The 22035-nt window shown below is 36.5% G+C and overlaps 1 protein-coding gene across 1 annotated transcript in view; it reads left to right on the top strand.

Annotated features, from left to right (window-relative positions):
• Window positions 1-22035, top strand: part of LOC306655585 (protein argonaute-3-like) — a 114017-nt gene that overhangs the window by 83141 nt on the left and 8841 nt on the right. Inside the window, 6 exon segments of the mRNA XM_079130147.1 lie at window positions 4358-4542; window positions 9054-9213; window positions 10139-10229; window positions 13564-13758; window positions 14080-14214; window positions 17350-17451. Of these exon segments, the coding sequence (XP_078986273.1) occupies window positions 4358-4542; window positions 9054-9213; window positions 10139-10229; window positions 13564-13758; window positions 14080-14214; window positions 17350-17451 (868 nt within the window).

Genomic DNA, 22035 nt, shown 5'->3' on the forward strand with positions numbered 1-22035 from the left:
GAGTTCTATGGTTTCTTTGGTTGGTTTTTGTTTGGAAGATCTATCTAGTGGTGACAGTGGTGCATTAAAGTCACCCAGAATTATTGTGTTGTGGTCTATGTGATTCCTGAAATTGAGAAGGATTTGTTTGATGTACAGGGATGCACCATTGTTTGAGGCATAAATATTTACTATCGTTATGTCTTCCTGATTTAGGGTTCCCTTAAGCCGTATGAAATGTCCTTCTTTATCCCTTCTGACTAACTTTGGCTTGAAGTCCACTTTATCTGATATAAGGATGGAAACCCCCGCTTTTTTACTGAGTCCATGTGCGTGGTAGGTTTTTTCCCATCCTTTCACCTTTAGTCTGTGGATGTCTTTTTCTATGAGAGGAGTCTCTTGCAGGCAGCATATTGTTGGGTCTTTCTTTTTAATCCATTCTGCCAGTCTATGTCTTTTGATTGATGAGTTTAGGCCATTAACGTTCAGGGTTATTATTGAGATATGATTTGTATTCCCAGTCATTTGGCTTATTTTTGGTTTTTAAGTTGGCTTGGTTTCTCCTTTGAGTGAGTGGTTTTTCTCTAAGGTAGTTCCTCCCTTTGCTGACCTCCATTGTTGTTTTTCATTTCCTCCTCATGGAATATTTTGTTGAGAACATTCTGTAGCGCAGGCTTTCTATTTGTAAACTCTTTTAACTTTTGTTTATCATGGAAGGATTTTATTTCATCTTCAAATCTGAAGGTTAGTTTTGCTGGGTATAGGATTCTTGGTTGGCAACCATGTTCTTTCAGAGCTTGAAATATGTTGGTCCAGGCCCTTCTAACTTTTAGAGTCTGGTTTGGCAAGTCGGCTGCTATCCGTATTGGTCTCCCCCTATATGTAATCTGATGCTTTTTTCTCGCAGCCTTCAAAATCCTATCTTTATTTTGAATGTTAGGTATTTTCATTATAATGTGCCTTGGTGTGAATCTGTTGTGATTTTGTGCATTTGGTGTTCTGTAGGCCTCTTATATTTGATTTTCCATTTCATTCTTCAGGTTTGGGAAATTTTCTGCTATTATTTCATTGAATAGGTTGTTCATTCCTTTGGTTTGTATCTCTGTGCCTTCCTCAATCCCAATAATTCTTAAATTTGGTCTTTTCATAACGTCCCATAGTTCTTGGAGATTCTGTTCATGATTTCTTACCATCTTCTCTGTTTGGGCAACTTTATTTTCAAGATTCAATATTTTGTCTTCATTGTCTGAGGTTCTGTCTTCCAAGTGGTCTAGTCTTTTATTGTTTCCTTCATTTCAAGGATTTCCGTTTGGTTTTTTTTTTTTTTTTTTTTTTTTTTTTTTTGAGAATCTCTATCTCTTTGTTGAAAAGATCTTTTGCTTCCTGCACTTGCTCTTTCAGCTTATTGATATTATCATTCATTGCCTGCATTTGCTCTCTTATCTCATCCTTTGCTTCGCGAATCATCTTAATCATGTATAATCTGAAGTCCTTTTCTGACATTTCTTCTAACATACTGTCATTGCATTCTTTTAATATAGAATCTAGATGTGTTTGGATGATTTTCTTCCCTTGTTTTTTCATGTTGTTCATGTATCTTCCCCTCTAGCAGTGCAGATCTGTGGTATTGCAGATTTCCCCCTATAGGCTTATAGTGGCCCCTATAGGTTTCCAAAACCCTTTCTTTAAGGGGAGATCAATATTAGCAGTACCCAATTCAGACACTATGCAATCCTAGACCAAATAGCCCCTATGAGGACAATAACAAAATTGTCATAATAAACAGAATGAGTCCAAATATTATCTTCAGTAAAACAAACAGATTTGCAATAAGGTCTGCAGTTTCAAATGGAGGACAAAGAGGATGCAGAGGGATGTAGAATGTGGCTGTTAATGGGATAAGAAAAGAATATACAGAAGTTCTAGATAATAGAAAGGGTGAGAGTGTAATCAAAAGAAATTGGATGTTAGCATGCAAAAAAGGGAGAAAGAGGCTCTGAGGGAACAGGTAAACAAAAGGAAAAGAGAGCAAGAAAAGTAAAGAAATAAAAACAAATTTTTTCAATAAGGAGAAAAAAAAATCTACAGTGTAACAGTCATATAGTAATGAAACCTCCCAGAGTTCAGTAGCCTGATGCATGAGAGGTACCTGACAATGAGCTTCAAGCCTCCAGCAGGCGTCTCAGGATGGGATTTGCCCCACCTAAAGATTGGAGCTATGACTTCCAGGATTATCCAAGATGGCTGCTCTGGCTTCGAAATGTGTTGGCAAATGGGGAGCTGCAGCTCAGGGTATGGACGTGGTCAGCTGGAGGTCCTGGAGTCGGGATGCAGTTGGTCAGGCAGGGGTCCTGGAGGTCGGGTGTGTTTGGTGTGGTTGTGGGATCCTGGAGGCCAGGTGCAATCAGTCGGTCTGGGGTCCCGATGAAAGGGCGCAGTCAGTTGGTCTGGGGGTCCTGGCGGTAGGGAGCAGTCAGTTGATGTGAGGGCCCCAGAGGCAGGGAATGATTGGTTGGGCTGAGGGATCCTGGAGACGGGGTTCAGTCAGTCCAGCCAGGGGTCCTACAGGGCCTGGCTGTTGTCTCAAAATGGCCTAATTTGTTTATTTATATGTGGTGCTGAGAATGGAACCCAGTGCCTCACACATGCTAGGCAAGTGCTCTACCACTGAGCCATGACCCCAGTCCCTAAAACTGTTTCTAATCCATGAAATGAAAATAATACCTAACCTGTCTCTCTCAATGGATCTTGCCAAGATTACATTAGAAAACATACAGTAGCTGAAATTTTCAAACTTACCAGTGGTCTTGGGCAATGTGCTAAGTACTTTCCATGTATTATCTCATTGAGTCTTCATGCCAGTTCTGTAATGTGAATAATTGTTTCACAAATGACAGGGGAAATGTGTCTGAAATTTCGTAACTAGTAAGTAGCAGAACTACATTGAAACTCTCCATGCTGACTCTAGAACTGAGCTCTTAACCAGCATACTCTGTTCCTAATGTACCTTTTAAACAACAAAATACGTATAACTGTGTAGTATGCTTTTAGTTTGTAAATTACAAGATTCCCCACTTATGTATGGTTTCACTTTCCATAGTTTCAATTTCGTACCATCAAATGTAGTTCAAATATATTAGATGGAAAATTCCAGAAATTAATAGTTCAGTACATAAGTTTTAATACATAGGTTTTATTCTGAGGAGTATAATAAAATTTTGCACTGCCCTGCACCATTCCATCATACCTCACCTGGGATATAAACATCCCTTTGTCCAATGTACTCTGCTATATATGGATAGTCACTTAGTAGCCATCTAGGTTATCAGTTTGACTGCTCTGGTATTATAGTTCTTGTGTTTAGGTAACCATATTTTATGCTACAGTATTTAAAATCATGTCTTGTCTTTGTAGTAATAGGGATTGGATTCAAGGGCTCTACCATTGAGCTACATCCCAAGTTCTGTTTATTTTTATTTTGAGTTAACAAGGCTGACCTCTAACTTTTGATCCCCCTGCCTCAGCCTCCTGAGTGACTGTGGTTACAGCATGTACCACTGTGCCCACCTTGCTTTTTCATAATAATATCCCCAAAGTGCAAGAATATTGATGCTGGCAATTGGGATACGCCAAAGAAAAGCTGTAACCAGGTATGGTGGCATATGCCTGTAATCTCAGCAACTCAGGAGACTAAATAAAGCAGGATGATCACAAGTTTGAGGCCAGCATCAGCAATTTAGCAAGACCCTATCTCAAAATAAAAGATGAAATAGAGTAGAAATATAGCTCAGTGGTAAAGTGTCCCTGGGTTCAATCCCCAGTACAAAAAAAAAAAAAAGACCGTAAGTGTTCTCTTTAAGTGAAAAAGTGAAATTTCTCAGTGAGTAGAGGAAAAAAAAAATCATATGCTAAGGTTGCTAAGCAATAAGAACTAATTTTCTTTTCTTTTTCTTTTTTTTTTTTTTTTGCGGTGCTGAGGGTTGAACCCAGGGCCTTGTACTTGCAAGGCAGGCACTCTACCAACTGAGCTACATCCCCAGCCCAAGAACTAATATTCTGTCCTTGAAAGAACAGAAAGAAAAAACTGCAGAAGTTACACCCTCTGTGCATAAGTACTTAGTTAAGGTCAAAAGGCATTAAATTATAAGGTTTGTACTATCCATAGAGTCAAACATCCACCGAAGGCCTTGGAACATATTCCCAAGGATTATGTAGATTTCTGGCCTAATGTTGCCCTAAACATCAGTAATCTGATGATTATGTATATATGGAACACACAGATCTTCACTTCTTCCTCCATTTTCCAAACTTTCCATTACTATTTTATAGGTATTGATGACTAGACAAAAGTTTTATATTTAATGATTTCTTCTTTCAGGGGTTTCACAGACCAACTGCGTAAGATTTCCAAGGATGCGGGAATGCCCATCCAGGGCCAGCCATGCTTCTGCAAATATGCACAAGGTGCAGACAGTGTAGAGCCCATGTTTCGACATCTCAAGAATACATATTCTGGGTTACAGCTCATTATTGTCATCCTGCCAGGAAAGACACCAGTGTATGGTAAGGATATATTAAAACTGCATTTTTCAGGGCTGGGAGTATAACTCAGTGGTAGAGTGTTGCCTAGCATAAAAGGTCCTGGATTTGAGCTAAAATACCATAAAAGAAAAAGTCTGCATTTTTTTTAGGCACTGAATATTCATTTTAGGTTTATGTATCCTATAGCTTTCAAATACTAAAACGAATTTTATGCCACTGTATTTAAAGTCTTGCATTGTTACTTTTAAATCAGTAAACTAAATTGTTCAAGAAGGGACCTGAGAAAATAATTTTGTAGCTAAACAGGACATGGTGGCACACACCTATAGTCCCAGCTGCTTGGGAAGTTGAGGCAGGAGGATCACTTGAGCTCATGAATTCAAGACCAGACTGAGCAACATAGCAAGAACTTGTCTCAGAGGAAGGAAGGGAGGGAGGGAGGGGAAAAGGAAGGAGAAAAGGAAGAACAGTATATGTTCTCATATAGTTGTTTTTTTTTTTTTTTTTTCTCAGAACTGAGGATTGAACTCAGGGGCACTTTACCACTGAGCTACATTCCCAATTCTTTTTATTTTTTATTTCAAGACAGGTTTTAGCTGACTCAAACTTGCAATCTTCCTGCCTCAGCCTCCAAGTCACTGGTATTACAGGCGTGTGCCACCATACAAGGTTTCTCATACACTATTGACGGGAGCAAAATATTTTCATAGCCTCCTAATTTGCTTATTTGTGTCTTACTTGCATTCCATGTATTAGCTTCCTCTCCAGTCTCTACTCTGCTTCTAGAGTGATTTCTGTTTTTTGAATGAACAGACTTAACTTTTTAGAATAGTTTTATATTTACAGAAAAGTTGAGTAGATAGTGTAGAGAATTCGCATATACCACCCTGTTCCCTGCGCATGGTTTTTCCTACACAGATATTATTAACTTCTTCCTCTAAATGGTACATTTAATAAACCAACAGTTTACATTATGGTTCACTTTTTGTGTTGTATAGTTCTATGGGTTCTGACAAATACATTACAATTACAGTATCATACAGAATAGAGTCACTGTGCTAACAATCCCCTGTTCATCTCTCTCCTCCTGAATTCCTGAAGCCACTGATATTTTTGTATCTCTACAGTTTTTACGTTTTCTAGAATATCATGTAATTGAAGTATGTAGCCTTTTCAGATTGACTTCTTTGGCTTAGCAGTATGCATTTAAGTTTCCTCCACCTCTTAGCACTTGATAGCTCATTCCTTTGCTGAATTAATGCTTCCTTGTATGGATGTACCACTGTTGGTTTATCCACTCACCTATTGAAAGACATCTTGGTTGCTTCCAGATCAATAAAAGATAAAGAAAAGAAAGTATAAACAGAATGGAAATGACCATAAAACAAGAGTCTGATAATAGCTTCTTAATCTCATGCTTCCGAGCACAATGTAATTAGTCTGATTGATTAGGTATTTCTGTCATTCGGCCAAATGATGGAGGTGACCAGAGTTCATAATCTAGGTAGCAGCTGGAATTGTTTGTAAATCCTGTTTCCTTAGTTGCCTCCCAATTCTATTTTGAGATGCTCTTTTAATGTTGCTTTCATTATAATTTTCCTTTTATTTTCACATCCTCATAGGGACTCTGTTTATCTTCTTTCTTCTGTATTGTTTCTCATATCTCACTTCCCAGCCTTCAGAAGTAAATGAATGCACATTCTTCCTTTGAATTTTAGTTTAGACATTCCTTCTGAGGGGAGACTTTGCCTGACCTTGACAAATCAAATTCTTTCTCTTTTATTGTCCTCTGTAGCACCTTGTCCCTCTCCTTACTGTTGCTTTCACAGTTGTATTGTTAAATTTGAGCAGTTATTTAATTAAAAGTCTATTTATCTAACTAGAAATGAACTCTTTGGGGACAGGAATAGTGTCTGTGTCAACTCATATATACAGATCTTTGTACAGTACCAGTATTTATATAATAGGTGCTCATTAAAAATTTTGGATGAATAAAACTGTTTGTAAGGCAGTGTGTTACTATTTAAAAAATTTTTGTACATTTGTTTGGAAGGCAATGTGTTAGTATTATAAATATGTTTTATACACACATACACACACACACACACACACACACACACACACACACACACATACACACACAGAGGTAAATAGCAGAAATTTATCCAGAAAAATCTATAATGAAATTAAGAATGTTATTCATACATTGTTTGAAATAGTGAAAACCTGGAACAACCTAAAAATATATTGAGTCTGGTTAGATCCATTATGGCATTGGAAAACAGAATAACTGCTACTGCTATTAATAATAAGAGCAATCTGTATACTGAGATTGATAACCATACTATGTCAAGTGAAAATGACAGATTGTTAGACAATGTGTAGTATGTTCTCAGTTTTAATTTTAAAGAGTTTTCCATATATCTATATATGTATATAAAGTTACTGTACTAGGTGTGGTGGTGCTGTTACAGAGAGCTAAGGTTTTCCAGGAAACTGGGGTAACACAATGGTTCCCTCTTCAAACCTTGATTCTTTCAATCAAGTCAGAAAGATTTCAGACACTTCACTCAGAATAACAGGCATGAGTTCATTAGAAAGGATAGGATAGGGGAAACAGGGAGCTTCTTAAGGGAAAGAGTGTGTCCTCTCAGAGAGGAGAGGAACAACACGATCTCTCTTGCCCTCTGGTTTTACTGGGGATCCCAGGAAAGTTTCAGAGAGTCCCTCCCAGGACCACTTCTTGACTTTTCACTGACAGCATGATGACAACAGACTTTCAGGTTCCCACTACCATGAAACTCTAAGTCACTTTAGCCCTTGATGACCTTTTCAAATTGGAACCTCTTCTTATGGATTTTATGGTTAGGGAGAATTATTTCCTTATCTCCCTGATGTTCAGGATCTGGTCTGTACAAGAGTCACAGAAATAACCCCCTTCAGGGTAACTTGTGTTCTTCTTATCTGCATTTCGGCCTGCTTTTCTCCTACAGATAACAGGTAGTTTGCTGAGGAATGTAACATATCCCGTGGACTTAAGCCAGGAAGGGCTGCAGGTAAATTGCTTTTTAAAAGTGAAAGTATGTGGGGGGTCAGCACAGTAGGCCTATGTTATAGACTTACTTCTTGAACTCATGTTCCCACAACCCATATCTGTCTGTCCCCTACCTGCGCATGCCTGTAATCCCAACTACTCAGGAGGCTGAGCCAGGAGGATCCCAAGTTCAAGGTCAGCCTGGGCAATTTAGCAAGATTCTGTCTCAAAAATTTAAAAAGGTTGGGAAAGTAACTGAGTGGTAAAGCATTGCCTAGTGTGTTTGAGGCTCTGGGTTCAATTCCCTCATGCTGAGGAAAAAGAAAAAGAAATTATGTACACTGTAATCTTTATTGGAAAAGATTTAGACTTAGATTTCCTTTATGAAAAAAGAACAGGAAGCTTTTATTATTTATGCTGTAATGCCTCAGCACTTTTAAACTAAAGATTGGAGATTAAAACTGATAACTGTAAACAAACTTTGACAATAAGTACAATTAGTATAAATGAGAAAATTAATGGAAAAGAATACAATAAAATGATAAAGGATTAGGTTTTTTTTGCTTTATACTTTTTTTTCAGTTAATTGTAGTTATACTATTTTATACTCTTTTTATGATGAAGAGAGGAAAATTATTTTCCTTAGTCTCTTAAGTTTATAGTTGAGAAAGACTACTCTAACAAAAGACAGATTAACAGGAGACAACCATGCAAGTTTATTAATGTATACACTGCATATCACATGGAACAAAAGTAGTTTACAGTAGTATTTATGAGGTCTGGTCTTATATAGAATATCTAACCAAGAGCATTATGTTTTGGGGAACTGACCAAAAAATAAATGAAAAGGAAAGTAGGGGCAGGGATTGTGGCTCCACATTAGAACACTTGCCTAGCATGTGTGAGGCACTGAGTTTGATTCTCAGCACCACATATAAATAAATAAACATCCATCGACAACTAAAAAAAAGGAAAGCCTTCCCAGAGTTCCAGAGGTGGGAAACTGTGGAGAGATAAGTACATGGAAAACACAAGTGGAGGAAACTCCACTCACATATTCCTCTGGCACTATCTCAGAGATTCTGAGAGTTGTAAAGGAAAATTTACAACTTGTCTTTAGGCAGGAAAGTGAGGGAGGATAGACCATTGGTATTTGTAATCTCTCAAAGGAAAGGCAGGGAGCTCCTCTGCATCTTAATTGTCTCCAGCTCAACAGTCTTTTGTCTTTGGAAGAGACATGTTTTTTGTTTTCCTCAATGCTAAAAATATACTTTTTTATACAAAGAAGAAAACAACCAGAAAAATTACCACTATATACTTAATCTTTAAGGTAATACACTTCACATTTTAATAGCATTATTGTAGTATTGGCATAATTTGGAGTATCCTGTAATACAAGGATGTATTGCAGGGGGGGAAGCATAATAACTTTATTTCTCAGTAAGTGGATTTATTTTCAGGCCTTTTTTTAACTAGAGGTATTTTATTTATTCCATAGCGGAGGTGAAACGTGTAGGAGATACACTTTTGGGTATGGCTACACAATGTGTGCAAGTCAAGAATGTAATAAAAACATCTCCTCAAACTCTCTCAAATTTGTGCCTAAAGATTAATGTTAAACTCGGAGGGATCAATAATATTCTTGTACCTCATCAAAGGTAAGCTAATCACTTATGAAAATATTTGTTTTTCATATCTTCATTTTTCTGTATATGTCCATATCTAATTACTGTGAGATCTGTCTTAGAGACAACCTTGATGATTTCTGCCATGGGATATGTAGACATTCTAGCAAAAAAATTATAATGGTTTGAATTGGCCCACCCGGGCCCCCTGTTTTCATTTAGTGTGCAAACTGCCTCTTGCCTTGTCAGAAAACATTGAGAACTTTGTTTTTCACTAGAGAGCCCAGTTTAGATCTTTTCCTTTATTTAATAGTCATCTTCATTCTGGTTTCATGACTTATATGCATACATAAACTTTAGAACAAGTTTGGTTCATTTGTATTTGGGAAAAAACAAAACCAACTCTTTTTTTTTTTTTCTCTATTTTTCCATGCTACCCTCTACCTTCTTATCCCTGTTAAATATGCAATGAGATTTATAAATAAGAGGGATATTGAGTTTTATCAACAAGTCCAGTAACTAAAAAAGTCTTTTGAATTTTAAAGGATGTAGTTTATGACTATTATATGTTACTCAAATTTATACATTTGGCAACTCTTTTTCTCCTTGTTGTGTAAGCAGATTTTTAAAAATTGAGAAAAACTGATGGATTCATATTTATAATTGTACTCCTATTATAGAGAACATTAGCATCAATCACCCTTTGCAACCACCAACACTACTACTTAAGACAAAAAACTGTTCTCACAAGACATTGGGCAGCCCTGTTGTGATAGCTTCTGCTTTATTGACTAGGAATTCATGAATTAAGAGGATAAAGCACTTGGTAGTCAAGGCCTATGAAGCTGTCTGTACAGTACTTCCTCTGTGCTGACAGTAGCTTGCAGTTGTGTTGCAATCATGTGAAACAGATAAATAGATGATGAATTATCTAACCCCTTTAAAAAATGTGTTTAAGACCTTCTGTGTTCCAGCAACCAGTGATCTTTTTGGGAGCAGATGTCACTCATCCACCTGCTGGTGATGGAAAGAAGCCTTCTATTGCTGCTGTGAGTATCATTAGGAGGCGTGTGTGTGTGTCTCTCTCTCTCTCTCTCTCTTTCTCTTTTGGGTCAAACCCAAGGGCACTTAACCAGTGAGTCTCATCCCCAGCCCTTTTTATTTTTTATTTTGAGACAGGATCTCACAAGGTTGCTTACATCCTTACTTATTTGTTGAGGCTGGCTTTAAACCTATGATCCTCCTTAGGTAGGTTTCTCTTATCTAAAATTTAGGCCCATATCAACATTTTGGTTTCAGCTTTTTGAGTTTTAATGATATTTTCTTTGTAGCCAACTTTCATAAATGTTCCTTGAGTTTTTGAAAAGAATGATTATTCTGGTTTGAGGACTACAAGTTCTATATATATTAAGTCAAGTTGTTAATTATATTAGTCAGTTATGGTGGCACAAGCCTGTAATCCCAGGGGCTTAGGAGGCTGAGGCAGGAGATAATTCAAAGCCAGCCTCAGCACCTTAGTGAGGCCCTAAACAACTTAGTGAGACACTGTCTCAAAATAAAAAATAAAAAGGGCTAGGGATGTGGTTAAGTGCCCCTGGGTTCTATCCCTGATACCACCCCCCCAAATATTATATTACTGTATCCTATTTTAATTTGTCTGTGTGATCTCTCTGTTACTGTGCATTTATTTTTATGGTTCAAAGAGTTTGTATATATCAGTATTTTCTTTGTTACAGAAAGATGCATTACAGGGCTAAGGATATAGCTCAAGGGAATGAAATGGTTTAAGTTCTGTTTTTGAAGCATGAATTTAATATAGACTATCTTGGAAGAAACAGAGTATGGAGACAAAGTAACTAGCTTGAGAGTGTGATCTAAATAATGTTTTAAGTTCATACTTTAAGGTCTCCTTTGCTCCAAACACATAACAATATCTAACAGGACACAGAAAGGGACAATTGAGATATCTAGTCTGAAAACTAAGATTAAACGTCTCTGAAGACCCAATACAGAACACAACTAGAGCCCAAAAAGACGGACTACAGATTCAGGATGTCTAATCTAGGACTTTGCAGTAAAAGAGAGAAACTCCCCTTTTTTTAAAAATTTGTTCTTTTTAGATGTACATGACAGGAGAGTGTATTTTAACATATTATACATACTTGGAGTATAACTTTCCGATCTCATGATTGTACATGATGCAGTTACACTGATTATGTATTCATATATGAACATAGGAAAGTTTTGTCCAGTTTATTTCTACTGTCTTTCCTATTCCTATCTTCCCTCCCTTCCCTTTATTCTCCTTTGTCTAATCCAGTGAACTTCTATTCTTCCCTCCCACCCCCCTTATTGTGTATTAGCATGTACATATCAGAGAAAGCATTCGGCCTTTGGTTTTTTGGGATTGGCTTATTTCACTTAATGATAATCTCCAGTTCCATCTATTTACTGCCAAATGGCATAATTTCATATTTTTTATGGCTGAGTAATATTCCATTATGTATATATGCCACGTTTTCTTTTTTTCTTCTTCTTCTTCTTCTTTTTTTTTTTTGCAGTGCTGGGAATGGAACCCAGGGCTTTGTGCTTGTGAGGCAAGCACTCTACCAACTAAACTATATCCCCAGCCCCACCACATATTCTTATCCATTCATCTGTTGAAGGGCACCTCATTTTCTTTATCCATTCGTCTGTTGAAGGGCACCTAGGTTGATTTCATAGTTAAGCTATTGTGAATTGAGCTGCTATGAACATTGATGTGACCGCGTCATTATAGTGTGCTTATTTTAAGTCCTTTTGGTATATGCCAAGGAGTGGGATAGCAGGGTCAAATGTTGGTTCCATTCCATGTGTTTTGGGGACTCTCCATAGTGCTTTCCAGAGTGGTTGAACCAATTTGCAGTCCCACCAGCAATGTATGAGTGAACCTTTTTCCCCATATCCTCACCACCATTTATTGTTACTTGTATTCTTGATAATTGCCATTCTGACTGTAGTAAGATAGAATCCCAGCATAGCTTTAATTTGCATTTTCTTATTGCTAGAGATGTTGAACATTTTTTCATGTTTGTTAACCAGTTGTATTTCTTCTTCTGTGAAGTGCCTATTCAGTTCCTTTGCTCATTTATGGATTGGGTTATTTGGTTTTTTGGTGTTGTTTTGGGGAAACTTGATTTTAAAATATATGAAACCAAACAGTTCTAAGATAATACTAAAATCTTAAGTCTGACTTCTAGAATGGGTTGTTAAAGTGGAAGCGATATAAAAAGAAGTCAGTAATTTGAAATGATCCCCCTTTTTACTTATTTTCTTTCTCTTATTCTCTTTATGCATGTCTTTCTTTTTCTTTCTTGACTAATCTTTACCAAAACAGTTAGAATCTAATTGTTAGACCAGGCATAGTGGTGTACATCTGTTATTCCAGTAACTTGGGAGGCTGAGGTAGGAGAATTGCAAGTTCAAGGCCAACCTCAGCAATTTAGTAAAAACCTGTCACAAAAATAAAACAGACAACTTGGAATGGAACCACCATTTGACCCAGCTATCCCACTCCTTGGCCTATACCCAAAGGACTTAAAATCAGCATACTACAGAGATACAACCACATCAATGTTCATAGCTGCTCAATTCACAATAGCCAGATTGTGGAACCAACCTAGATGCCCTTCAGTTGATGAATGGATAAAGAAACTGTGGCATATATATACAATGGAATATTACTCCACCATAAAGAATGATAAAATTATGGCATTTGCAGGCAAATGGATGAAATTGGAGAATATCATGTTAAGTGAGATAAGCCAATCTCAAAAAACCAAAGGATAAATGATCTCACTGATAAGCGGATGATGACACATAATGGGAGGGGTGGGAGGGGTTAGTGTTAGGGTTAGGTTTAGGGTGAAGGTTAGAGAGGGTGGTAAGAATGGAGGAAGAAAGGACTGTATAGAGGGAAAAGAAGGGTAGGAGGGGTGGGGGGGGAGGGAAAAAATAACAGAATGAATCAAACAACATTACCCTATGTAAATGTATGATTACACAAACGGTATGCCTTTACTCCATGTACAAACAGAGAAACAACATGTATTCCATTTGTTTACAATTAAAAAAAAAAAAAAAAGTCTGGTGATGTGACTCAGTGGTAGAGACCCTCTGGGTTCAATCCCCAATACTACAAAGTGCAGCCTACTTACAGGAAAATAGGTTTTGACACTGCAGTGTGTCTTTTACTTTTTTTATTCAGTAGGAATTAACCAATTTTTATTATTCTCAAAGAAAACAGTGATACATAATAAGGTTATAGTAAAATGCAAACGAACATGAAATCCACATAGTTTTCATTATTTTACTTTCTATTTTTCTTTCCTTTTTCCAACCTAGGTTGTAGGTAGTATGGATGCCCACCCAAGCAGATACTGTGCCACAGTAAGAGTTCAGAGACCACGGCAGGAGATCATCCAGGACTTGGCATCAATGGTCCGGGAACTTCTCATTCAATTTTATAAGTCAACTCGGTTCAAACCTACTCGTATCATCTTTTATCGGGATGGTGTTTCAGAGGGACAATTTAGACAGGTTGGTTGCCTGGGATCTCCTCATACTATGGTGTAATCAGATGCTATGCTTATAATATGGTATCTGGTTCTGAAGTTGAAGTCTTTCAGTTGAGAGTTACTAAAATCAAAATTTGATTCTTCAGTAGACTTTCCCTTTTAATATGTTCACTATGGATGTGTAATATTTGATTATGTTGCTAATAGTTAAATGGAATAGAGAAATGTCTTAACTATAAATTGATAAAATTAAGAAATCCTAAATCTAAATCATTATTTTACTTTGAAGGATATAAAAAAGAAGAGCTGACTATGTTGGATCTTTCCGTCACATCTTCTCTAGGTGTTATATTATGAACTACTAGCAATTCGAGAAGCCTGCATCAGTTTGGAGAAAGACTATCAACCTGGAATAACCTACATTGTAGTGCAGAAGAGACATCACACTCGACTATTTTGTGCTGATAGGACAGAAAGGGTAATCTTATATCTATCATAATATTGTTATAAGCCAATATCCAGCATAGCTCACAGAGCACTTAATTAGGGACCTCTGCCAACAGCAGGGCTTAGCCATTAAATTTTGAATATAGAAATATCAAGATAGCTTAATTATTACTTAACTTTCTAGAATTTCTAGTAACTTCAAATGTTTGAAATATCATTTAATTTGTTGTTATGAAGAAACTCATAGAAAAAAAGGTACATTTATTTATCTGTTAATTTTGTAGTACTAGGGATTGGACCTAGGGCTTTGCATATGCTAGGCTGAGCATTCTACCCACATCCACAGCATTCATCCCCAGCCTTTTTATTTTGAGACAGGGTTTGGCTAAGTTGCACATGCTGGAACTTGCAATCCTCATGCCTCAACCTCCTCAGTAGCTGGGATTACAGACATGTGCCATCATACCCAGCTTTTTTACTTTTTTCTTTTCTTTTTCTTTTTGTGCTGGGGATCAAATCCAGGGCCTCTTCCATGCTAGGCAAGTACTCTATCGTTGAGCTATATCCCCAAGCCCTCTCTTTTTAAAATATCTTATAAAAATTTGTTTTTTTAAGAAGTAAAAATTAATATAAACTAAATTTTGAACGTTTCCTTTAAAATTCACAGAATAATCATCTGTATTTTATAGTGTGATAAGTATTTTTTATAATTAGGAAGGAAATAAAGATGTAGACACCTAGGGAAATGTGTCTTCTTATCTGTGTGTGGTGTAGGCAAGTAGCAATCTTGATGCCCTGATTTCATCTGTCCCCATCCTACAAACCTTGGGACAAGAGAAACCTGAGGGTGGCAAATATCACTGTACCATTGGGAAAGGACTTTAATAGAAAGAACTAAGAGAAGTATTGTCCTGTGTACATATACTTATTGTATATTTTGGACAAGAGCTTAACACCTTTAAACCTGTTTCCTTCTCAACAAGGTTGAATAATATTAATATCTACCTTTTTTGGATTGTTGAGGAGATTGAATAAAATATGTCATGTATTTAGAACAGCGTTTGGCACATTCTGAGTCCTCAGTGAAGTGTTAGCTAGCTGTATAGTGGTAGTGATGATGGTAGTAATAGAGAAGAAGAAATGATAAGAGCAATAACAGTCATTGTTCTAAACTTTTTCATTCACTCTGGTTGATTGATTGTAATGCTGGGAATCAAACCCAGGGCCTTGTACATGTTAGGCAAGTATCCTACCACTAAGCTACGTCCCTAGCCTAAGTGTTTTTCATAAATTTAACTGATTTAATCCTGACAAACATTATAAGATAGTTATTATTAATATCATCCCTCATCTTGTATAAGAGAAAACTGACACATGGAGGTTAAATAATTTCCCAAGATTATAAAGAGGTAACAGTTAAGTCAAGGCGATCTGACTCTAGAGTGCTCTTAACCATTGTTCTCTATACCACCTCTCTAATAGCAGTAGTAATAGTTTTATTAGGGCCTCCAAGTTGTTAAAGACCTTTGATCCAAAGTTAGTAGGTATATATGTATACCTAGAAATTTAAATTAAATTGAATGTTTATGAATATCTGATGTTTAGTCCTGCCATTCATTTGTTTGCTTTTCTTTACTATAAATAATACTACTAGTAACAGCTGGAAGCTAATTACACTTGAGGATACAGATATAGAAAGGTAAAATACCATGATGATCATACATCTAGAAACTGATGGAACAATGATATAAACCCAGACATTCTGCTTTCTTTCAAAATGGAGGAACACTTTTTATATATTATGTGTTGCTGATTTATTGTAATTAGAGTTAATTTTGGGTTTTGTTGTTTTGGGTTTGGGTTGTTGTTTTTGTTTTGTTGTTGTCGTTTTCCCATACTGGGGATTGAACCCAAGGGTGTTCTACCACTAAGCTACATTCCCAACCCTTTTTTTAGAATGTTGAGATAGGGTCTCACTAAGTTGCTGAGACTGGCCTTGAACAACCATTTTCCTGCTTCAGCCTCCCAAGTAGCTGGGATTATAGGCATTTGCCACCCAGCTAGAGTTAATTTTTTTTCAGTATTAGGAAAAACTGAGTAGATTAAAACTGTTTTCTTTCTTTTGTGTTTGATAAGGGTTAGCTGGTTGATCCATACAACTGTTAATTCAATCTCCTGATAACAGTCCTTCATGTAGCAAAAATAATGTTTGAGTCAGTAGAATAGTTTCTGATTTGCTAGCCGTATAATCTTAGACTTATAGTTAACAATTTTAAATGTGTTGGAGATAAGGAGATATAGTGGATATAACATGCATTTAGAGTGTTTTATTAAGAGTTTTTCATTATCAGGAATTTTGAAAAATTTTAGTTATATCAAAGCCACTTAGAGAAAATGATGGTGTCTCTTCTCTAAGAAAATGTTGAAACTGATACCATGAAATTTTAAAAATTGTGCCTTTGCAGTGTTTACGTGTTTTAATCCCAGTTCTTCCCCCTTTATTATGTGCTGTTGGGCATTATTTTATATCCCTGAACCTTAGTTTCCCCAAATGGTAAAACCCTTGACTTGCACAATTATCAGGATTTAGAAGTAATGTATTTAAAGTACCTGACACCTACGTGGTTAACAGTTAGTGCCTGTTGTTGATGTTATTGTCAGTATTTTTTTTTTCTCTAAATATATAGTTTCTCCAAGGAAAATGCTAACTTTCCATAAATTATGTGCCCAAGAGTACCCACTATGTACAGGTACCAAAATTGGAGGACTAAAAGTTAACTTAAATTTTTAAAAAAATGTTTTCCATCCCTATTGGAATCAACTCCTGGGTAAGCAGTAATAGACTATATAACTCTTTGTTGTTTATCAGCACTTATTTGAACATTCAAGAACAGGAACTAAGGGAAATGCAGCTCCATGGTAGAATGTGTACTTGACATGCACAAGGCACTGGGTACTGAAAAGAAAAAGAAACAGAAAACCTAGGAATGGCTTGTAAGGTCTGCCCTATGGCTGCTTAAATAATATTTCAAGCCAAAAGTAGTAAAACATGAAATCAGCATATGTGTATATACACACACACACATTTTTAAAGGTGCTTTTAGATAAATAGATAAATTTTTTTACCTTTCTCTTGTTTGTTTAAACTTTGACCAAAAAAATCTAGGTTGGAAGAAGTGGCAATATCCCAGCTGGAACAACAGTCGATACAGACATTACACACCCATATGAGTTTGATTTTTACCTCTGTAGCCATGCTGGAATACAGGTAAGCCTATATACATCTTGGGTAAAATTATTTAATTCAAAACTTCAGTTCTTATATATATTTCTTATTTCTTATATTTCAGCAAAAAGAGAAAGAAATACTTTTCTCTGTATTTGAAGTTGTTTCCACGTGAAATTAGATGGAACTTTCAATAAATAAATTTCTTCCTTTCCCTTACTTTGAGAGAGACATTTTTGTGAATATACCAAAATATAATTAGTTTGATAGAATGACTTTCCCTATAGTGGGTCCTTAATTTAACCTAAACTTCAAAAAAACTTTAAAGTACCTGATTTTCCTTTGACATATGCCTCTTTTTGGTGATCATATTTTATAGAAAAAAAATTCACTGGTATAGTTTGAGCATGTAAGAGAATTTAATTATAGAATTCCCACTTTTCAGTTAGATCATTTTAAGTCTTTTTTTTTTTTTCTTTTCAGAAAATCTTTTCATTAGTTTGTTCATTTATTAGAACAGAAGCTTTAATTCAGTGCTTCTCAAACTTTCCAACAGCAGAGAGTAAACCCACATTCCCAGGATATTTGAGCAAACCTAGGCCAAAACTATTTTCAGTTTCTTCCCATTTATTAAGTAGAAATTTTAAGATGTGGGACTGCAGTTGTAGCTCAGTGGTAGAGTACTTGCCTAGCATGTGTGAGACACTGGGTTTGATCTTCAGCACCTTTTAAAAAGATATTTTTAAAAATGAGGGTTTGTGGTGGAGGTGGGAATTTGCTTTTAGATAGCAAAAACAATTTAAAATAAAGAAATTTCAAGATGTACCTTACTGTACAGCTGTGTCTTACACCCTTATTTGTCTCATATACATTAACCTATTTCAGACTCCTGCCTTTAAAGTATTGGCCTACTCATTTACCCATGTTCTTTGTTTTTGTTTTTATGGTACTGAGAGATTGAATCCCGGGCCTCATACATACTAGTCAAGCACTCTACCATGGAGGGGTATCCCCAGCCCTTTTTAAAATTCTTTTGCTATGTACTTAGCCCAGGATGACTTTAAACTAGTAATCCTTCTGGTTCAACCTCCCAAGTAACTGGAATTATAGGTGTGTGACACCAAACTTAGTTTATCCATGTTCTTAAATCTGCTCCTCTTTATAGTAAGTCTTGTATATTTTCAAGTTGAGTGATAACAGTCAATAAGCAAAAAGTTAATACCTTCCAGGGATAAAAATTGTGTCACTAGCATACATATTTTAGCCTAATGTTTGGCTTTATAGTAACTGTTGTTGTGTCTTTTAAATAAATATCATAGATGAGGGAAAAAAATTCTCTGTTCATATACCTTTTAGAAATACTGATTTGACAGGTTTTTTTTTTTTCCAGAACTTTTAGAGACCATTGATATGCGTATGGTCATTATAAGTCTTTAAGACAGGAATTTCTCCAGTATATTTAACCAGAAACTGTAGGGAACATTTTTTCCTTTGGGACACCAATTTGAAACTTCTGTTCTAGTTCACAGGAACTAAACACTGCTCTTTACATATCTTCCCAGCTTTATTACAATTTTCAAACTAATCTGAGATCAAAAAAGCCTTGGCCAGGCTTTTTGGTGCATACCTAGAGGTTGAGGCAGGAGGCTTACAAGTTTGTGGCCAGCTGCGGCAACTTTGTGAGACTGTTCCAAAATAAAATTTTAAAAAGGGTTTGGGATGTAGTCGACAGGCAGAATGCTCCTTAAATACCTAGAACCACCCACACAATCTTGGTTTTTACTCACTAAAATTAAAATCCCAATCATTTTTATCCATATAAGAATTTTATATATATATATATATATATATATATATATATCCCCCCCCCCCCCCCCCCCCCCGGGTACTGGGGATTGAACTCAGGGCCTTGTGCTTACAAGGCAAGCACTCTACCAACTGAGCTATCTCCCCAGCCCAAGAAATATATTTTTCTAATCACTACTTTTAAATTCAACTGTAACAGATCCTTTAATGACATTTTAGCCAAATTTCATAACTTCTTGACACTTTAAGTTATTAACATAAGTGGTGTTTGCAGATCAGTCCCATCCTGCTCCCTTTCTTCCCATTTTCCTTTGAAGTAAAATTTCAGTTTGTTTTTAAAACTTGAATTTAGGCACTGGGTATATAGCAAGAGTGCTTGCCTGGTATGCAGTAGGGCCTGGGTTCAACCCCAAGTACCGCAAAAATTTAAATTAAAAAAAAAAAAAACTTGGCTTCTCTCTTCCACCCTCTACCTACCCAGCACAGGCTAGGGCTTTACTCCCAACAGTTTTAAGAAGAGGAAATCGTGACCTGACTCAGATACCACTTTCCCCTACTCCTTCTAGGGCTCTTAACTCATCTGATATTATTGACTTTCAACACATTATTAGCAGGGAGGTAGCACTGGCATTTTTGTAATCCATTCTGGTTCTTTCTTGATTCTGTAGCCACTGTGGAACTGAGAACCCTCAGGGGCAGCATTGTCTTTTTTTTGACTCCATCAGTGATAATATGCCCCAACTCCTTTAGATTAGCAATCATATAACAAAAACTCCTCCCAGAAGCCTTCTTGACTGCTTCTCCAGGACACGTGCTTCCTCTGCACTGTTTGAGTACCCTATCCCTACCTCTTTGCTATACTTACTAAATAACATTGTAACTATGTTTGTGTCGCCCCCACCCCCCGAGTCTGTAAAGTCCCAAAAGGCAAAGGCTATTCAATTAACAGATATTTATTGCATACATCCTGAGATGGTATACAGAGTGAACAAATAAACCCAATCCCTTCCTCTTTTAGGTTAGGGGACGGATTAATTGCTTAATCTCACAAATACGTATTTATGAATTGGGATAAATGCAAAAAAGAAAAAGTGAAGAATAGGAAGAAAACATTTAGTAGGGACCTAATTTAGTTTGGGAAATCACAAAAAGTTTGTTTAAGGAATGACATTTAAGGTAAGATCTTGAGGAATGAATAGGAATTAACCAAGCCAAGAACCTGGAAGAGAATTCCCATCAGAGGCACATGTATAGGTCCTTTTGGTGCAAAAATGTTTGTTGAAGGAAGTAAATAGAGGCTACTACTATAGCATGTGAGTAGGTTAGAGGTAGGCTGGGCTGAATCATATAGGCTTTGTTGGACAAAAGTAAGATGTTATGATTTAGATATCAGGTATCCCCCAAAAGTTCGTGTGTGACAATTCCAGAAAGTTTAGAGGCAAAATGATTGGGTTATGGGAACCTTAATCTAATCAGTACATTGATCCACTGATGAATTAATTGGGTGGTAACTACAGGCAGATAGGATGTGAATGGAGGAAGTAGGTCACTGGGAGTGTGACTTTGGGGTATGTATTTTTTCCCTGGTAAATAGAGCTCTCTCTTCTTCCTGATGGCCTTATTCTGTACTGTTTTCCTCCACTACACCTTTCTGCCATGATATTCTGCCTCACTCACCTTGGACCCAGAACAATGGAGTTGGTCATCTATGGACTGAAACCTGAAACCCTGAGCCCCATGTAAACTTTTCCTCCTCTACATTGTTCTTGTCAGGTTTTTTGGTCACAGTCATGAAAAAGCAACTACAACATAAAGATTTAGATTCTATTCTCCAAGTGCATTAAAAGCAGAACATTAAAATAATTTTTAAAATTATTGTTCTTGTTTTTTAATTCACTCTTACTGAAGTATAGATTATACTAGGGAGTACTATTGGTATTGGGAACGTTAGGTGGAGTCTGTGATCATAGTCAGGCAAAAGATGATGGTGTTTGGGACTAGAATGGTGATGGGAGAAAACGGAATGAATTCCATATACCGCAGCTGGAGCTTTTGCCCTACCTCTTCTGTGTGCCTAAAATGTTCTCCCAATCATACAAGCCCTCCTGAATCCTCCAAAACTCGCTTTTGTTTTCTCAGAGAGATGACATTTCATGATCAACCTTCGAATATAGTCTTCCATACTAGCCTACATTTTAATTCTCTTTATAGATCAATTTCTGATGGTTTAATATATGATTATGTCTCTCATCACCGTAATGTATGTCTTACTCATAACTCTGTGCTCAGCACCTGCTATAGGATGTGTTTAGTAAATATTGAATATATGAATATATAATATATATAAGTATATAATTTGGAGGAGGTAGGATTTGTTAATAATTTGAACTTTATCCCCTCTAAATCTTGCATATTGTATAACAAATGATACTCACAAATATTTGTTGAAATAGGTGCTAGCTTCTCTCTTGCCCCATGGCCACCACCTTTTTCCATATTTTATATCTTCATCATCTCTCACCAGAACTGATTCAACAGCATTCTGTCTGCTTCTGTGCTTCCAGTCTCTTTTTATTTCTAATCATTCCTCCATATTATTGCTGATTTTTTTTTATTAAACCCCATCTCATTCTACCTAAAAACTCTCCTAACTGCAATACTTTCCCTGCCACCTGTTGATGAAAATCCAAATTCCTAAGCTTATCCTTCAATTGGATTCTAAACTTGAAACTTTATCCTTTTTCCCTCATGCCCCGTGCTCTGTTCATGCTAGTCTATTAGCTATCCTTCAAATACGCCATGAAATGTTATGTCCCTTGT

This window comes from Sciurus vulgaris (genome assembly GCF_902686455.1).
Source record: "Sciurus vulgaris genome assembly, chromosome: 1".
NCBI lineage: Eukaryota > Metazoa > Chordata > Mammalia > Rodentia > Sciuridae > Sciurus > Sciurus vulgaris.